The following is a 5,288-nucleotide window of genomic DNA, read 5'->3' on the forward strand; positions in this document are numbered from 1 at the left end:
ATCTGCTGGAGTGTTCCGTTATACCTGCAAAATAATGCCTGTAAGAACCAATCAAATGAAACCAATTGAGACGACCTGCCATCTTCAATACCAAACTGTGTCAATCACCAGAAATCTAGCCAATTAACACCCTTCTCCGCGGTCACGTGTGCGGAGGGTAGCCGAGCGCTCATTGGTTGTCGTAGCACTGCCTCCCGAGTTCATTTATGTTCTGGGAGTGAGTGATTGACTTTATCAGTCCAAGGACATCATCCGCCTGGTAAGGGGGGGAAGTTTGATCCTGTTTCTCACGGATCGCAGTCAACGGGAGTTTTTTCTCCCAAGTCTTTACGTAGGATTTTTTCCCCGTTTTGGCTTGGTTTGTTTTTTATTTTAGGATTTTTACGCACAACGTGGTAAATCTCGGCGCAGTGTCTGCAGCGTGCGCGCTCCGCTAAACTGGATTTTAATTTTATTTTCTGTTTTCTTCCCGACTCCTAAGTTTGCTTCAAGCTCATGACTATGCTTCTTGATAGCGGTCCGCAGTTTGCATCGTTAGGAGTGGGGGGTTTCGGGACACCGCGGCACCACGAAATCGGGAACAGAGACCCGAGTCTGGGACTGAATCCCTTCACTGATTCCTCCCACTCCGCAGCTTTTAAAATCAGCCCCGTGGCTCACGATATCGCTTCCAGCCAGACATCAGCTTTCACTCCGCAAGCCACTGGATATGCAGCTGCCCTGGGACACTCTCACGGCGGGCAGGTGGGCTCGTACGGCGGAGGAGCGTTCAATTCAACACGGGACTTTCTCTTCCGGAACCGGAGTGTTGGAGAGTCCACAGCGCCGAGCGCCCAGCATGGGATCTTTGCAGCTTCGGCGGGGAGCCTCCACGGGCCGCCCGGGATCGCCGATAACCCCGGACATTTGTTGTTTCCAGGACTTCACGACCAAGGAGTGAGCCACACTTCATCCAGCGGACATGTAGTAAACAGCCAAATGCATCTTGGCTTACGCGGGGACATTTTCGGAAGACCTGATCCGTACCGTCCGGTGGCCAGCCCTCGGACGGACCCCTACGGGGCTCAGCTCCACAACTACAACCACCCCATCAATATGAACATGGGGATGAATGTGCCGACACACCACGGTCCAGGGGCCTTCTTTAGATACATGAGGCAACCGATTAAACAAGAATTATCCTGCAAATGGATAGACGAGAACCAGATGAACAGACCCAAAAAGACTTGCGACAGGACTTTCAGCACCATGCACGAGATGGTCACTCATGTGTCCATGGAGCACGTCGGCGGCCCCGAGCAGAGCAACCACGTCTGCTTCTGGGAGGACTGCCCGAGAGAAGGGAAATCTTTTAAGGCCAAGTACAAACTCGTCAACCACATCCGTGTGCACACGGGCGAAAAACCGTTCCCATGCCCGTTCCCCGGATGTGGGAAAATATTCGCCAGGTCGGAAAATCTGAAAATCCACAAAAGAACACATACAGGTAGGCATCAACGACATCCCAGCGTGGAGTAAAAGCACATTTTTACAAGTGAGGTCACAGTGAACACAGAGCGTGCGTCTTAGGCTCAGTTTCAAAGTGCTCCAAATTTAGGAGTTGTTTTTTTGTGTGTGTTGTTGTTGTTGTTTACAAGCAGCATTTGAGAACTTGGGTTTATTACGTTGAGCAAATTGCTGTTGTTGTAGTTTTAATTCTGAATTATTCCCAAACACACTGATAAATTAATGGTGGCTCAGTAGTGCACACAGTGTTTGTGGGAGAACTTTTGCGTGGTGTGGAGCCTCGTTAATTCTCGTAGCTCTGTGCTGAGAAGTAATTCTGTGATTTAGGAAGATACTTTACGCACTTGACAAAGTTTCAGTGCATTGGCGTTATTAGTTTATTTACACAGAGAAGGGACAGGACTCCCTACTCCTGTGATTTACACCATGTACGAACGCAATGAATCAATTTGTGGCTGTATTTCTTGCTCTTGGTGCAGAATGCCCTGTTGATTCAGTGTTTACTAGAGAAGAGCAGACGCACAGAGCAGGCCAGTAGTAGCATGAAGGCCTCTTGAATAAATAAAGCCTGACAGAGCAGCGTGTAGTAGTGGAGCTGTATCCATGTCGCCCTGAAATTCTAGGTTACTCAGTTATATAATAGGCTGCAGACAATTTACATCTCTGGGGTTTGGGCTGCTTTATTTTTTTAACAGGTAGTGCTGCAGTAGGAGTTTTGTCTGTGCGAGTCACTGAGGGGGTAATTCATGGTACGTGTGTGTGTGTGTTTAAATCCTGCAGGTGAGAAGCCGTTTAAGTGTGAATTTGATGGCTGTGACAGACGCTTCGCCAACAGCAGCGACAGGAAAAAGCACATGCATGTGCACACATCAGACAAGCCATACATCTGCAAAGTGTGCGACAAGTCCTACACACACCCCAGCTCTCTCAGGAAACACATGAAGGTAATTAACGTCTTCATTACTCCTTAAACACATTAACACACACACACACACACACACACACACTCTTCCACCCCTCCACCAGCCTCCTCCTCCTCCTCAGACAGACAGGGACCATCATCACAACTTTACTTAAGATGTTAGAACACTGTCACACTGCAGTGTAGGAAAAAAATAAAATAAATATGATGCCAATTAGTCTGCTAGTGACACTTAAATCTTAAACAGCTTAAATCAGTTGTGACTATTTGGATTGTTTGACATTATTTTGCTACTAGATTCTTATTTGTGTTGAAGAGAGGCATATATTTTTAAAGCGTACACTTTGAGGAAAAACTACATTTTTTACATGCGCATTAATGAGGCTGTAGATATCTACATTTCTGTATTTATTTTCCAGTGTAAGAAGTTAGCTCTCCTGTTTCAACTTTGCTGTGTGTTTACAGTCCCAGTTGCCCTCTAAAACCTAAAGTTAATCCGCATTTCAGTTCAACATCCTTCTCCAGAGGCACTTAAGTTGGAGCGTTGTTGGATATTATAGGTCACCGGCTCGCTGCTCCTGTGCGTCTTTCTCTTTTTTTCTAAAAATGTAATTTAATTTTGCAGGTACACGAGTCTCAAGGATCCGAATCGTCTCCTGCAGCAAGCTCTGGATACGAGTCGTCCACACCGCCAGTGTTGGTCTCAGCCAGCACCGAGGACCCGACAAAAACACCGCCGTCAGCCGTGCAAAACACGTCTGGCCACAGCGAAGGACTGGCACCCAACTTTAATGAATGGTACGTTTGAAGTCCGAAGAGCAAAACTTCTCTCAATGTGGACCACGGGCATGAGGATAAACCCTTAAAAAAAACTATTCCTTTTCACTCCACAGACACACATGCAATCACACACACTCACACACACTCTCTCTCTCTCTCTCACACACTCACACACACACACGCTCACACAAATGGGATTGGGACAACAACAACAACAACAACAACAGGAGATGAGAGCAAAAGCCAGCACCAAGCAGGCCACGTCCGTTCTCAGGATCACGAAATTTGACTTTTATTCCGCAAGTTTTGAGGAAAATCAAATAAAAAGAAAAAAATGAAAAAAAAAAAAAGTCACGACTAAATAAACGTAATACTTTCTCAGTATAAATAAATGTTTTTTTTATCTTTTAGTTTACAGATCTCAGAAAAAAATTGTTTTATTTTTCATTTTATGTATTTTCTCAAATTTTTATTTAAAAAAAAGAATAAAAAAGGAAGATTATTTCACGCTGTTTTATATGACGGTGACGCGCTATTTGTCGCCTCTTCAATTGATTGTTGAAACTTCAAACAGTCTTAAGAAACGTGCCAAAGTCTTTGTCATGAACTTGAACAGAAAAAAAAAAATCATAAATAAATATTATACTCGTGAATGTATTTCCTTGTTTGATGGGGTCGAATCTGTTGTCAACGTCCGTTTTCAGGTGGAGAAATGTGGTATTAGGTTACGATTGTTACCGTTGAATATAACGTTGCCTTTTGTTAATACCGTTGTAAATACATATCCATGATGCCATATTTATCAATTTGTAATTTAATTATGGGTATAAGTTCTGAAACTTAAATGATATTTATGGAAATGTTTTCTAACAAGAACTGTACAGTTTTGGTCATAACCAGCTTAACATTGAACAAATGATAAACTCTAAAGCTCCAACATCGCGATTGTATCCTTCTTGTTTTGTTTTGTTTTTGTTTTTTCCTTTTTTTAACCAATAGGCCTACATGTGTCTTATTTGGATCGAAGAAATCATCTATATGAATATTATGGATTTGTCTATATATAATGCAGATATTTCCGTCACTTTTATTTTTGTTTATGAGACCATTGACATGTAAAATCATTGACTTTGTAGAACTGAGTTCAGTTGAGCTGAGAAGCTATAAAACGGTTCTGTTGATGTCTTTATTTTTGGTTAAATTTAAACTTTTTTGTGTATTTTACTTTTATAGAATCAGAAATAGATGTCAATTCTTAGCATAAACTCAGTATTGGAAAAAAAAAAAAAAGAAAGAAAAAAAAAAGAAGAATAAACCCATCAGCCTATTGCACTCCTATAGCTACAGGTCTTAGACGAGTGTGCGAAGTTCATGATTTCCAAATCAAGGTGACAGTATTTTGAGTCTTTCAAATTGGGGTCAAGCACCCAAATATATGCGCCTGTATGGCAACCTTTATAGTTCCAGCAATGTCTTTGTGCAAGTATGTTTAAATGTGTGCATCGGCAACAATGGAACTGTCACAACACAGTATCTTCAAAAATAAAAAAAGTTTTTTGTCTGTCAGCTTGCATTGTTTTAAATGTAATTCTTCTGTGAAACTAAGCGTGTTATTTGTTGTGGTGTTGCATATAGAGCAGTTTGATTACACATTTGCTTGTTTTGTGTGAATAACTTGTCAAGATGACATTTTTTTGTGTTTAACAAAAAATTTTAGTGGAAGGAATTCTAGATCTATGTGGGTTTTGGGGGGAGAATAGTGGCAAAAAGAGTTACAGCATTGCATTGTAACCTATTCTCAAGAATTAAATATTATGCATACACAAAGTATATTGTACTCATACGAGAACAATTTCAGACCACCAGCACTACTTTTAAAATAAAATGTAAAAAAACGGTACCTCTTGACAGTGATATATGAAATAAGTTTATTTAAATAATTTAAGGAATCTATGTTTTATATGCTATTTTCTATACCTTAATTTAAAAAGAAGTACTTTTTCTTATTCCCACCACCTTTTCTGCCCCATGTCCAGAGGTCAGAGAACTAAAAAGAAAAAAAAAAATATCTGATGTACAA

The 5,288-nt window shown here is 41.4% G+C and overlaps 1 protein-coding gene across 1 annotated transcript; it reads left to right on the forward strand.

Moving 5' to 3' along the window:
• The first annotated feature begins 495 nt into the window (after positions 1-495).
• Positions 496-3,267, forward strand: zic3 (zic family member 3 heterotaxy 1 (odd-paired homolog, Drosophila)). Its single transcript, XM_008306922.1, has 3 exons — positions 496-1,486; positions 2,287-2,450; positions 3,054-3,267. Exons 1-3 carry the CDS (start codon positions 496-498, stop codon positions 3,234-3,236), a joined length of 1,338 nt encoding a protein of 445 aa, XP_008305144.1. The 3' UTR covers positions 3,237-3,267.
• Positions 3,268-5,288: the final 2,021 nt, after the last annotated feature.

Source organism: Stegastes partitus, unplaced genomic scaffold (genome assembly GCF_000690725.1).
Source record: "Stegastes partitus isolate 25-593 unplaced genomic scaffold, Stegastes_partitus-1.0.2 Scaffold2, whole genome shotgun sequence".
NCBI lineage: Eukaryota > Metazoa > Chordata > Actinopteri > Pomacentridae > Stegastes > Stegastes partitus.

What these genes read in the sequence shown, in the direction of transcription:
- zic3 (XM_008306922.1), top strand. Translation starts at nt 496, where the DNA reads ATGACTATGCTTCTTGATAGCGGTCCGCAGTTTGCATCGTTAGGAGTG. An exon ending in CCACAAAAGAACACATACAG is followed by an intron (nt 1,487 to 2,286) that starts GTAGGCATCAAC and finishes TAAATCCTGCAG; the next exon opens with GTGAGAAGCCGTTTAAGTGT. An exon ending in CTCTCAGGAAACACATGAAG is followed by an intron (nt 2,451 to 3,053) that starts GTAATTAACGTC and finishes TTAATTTTGCAG; the next exon opens with GTACACGAGTCTCAAGGATC.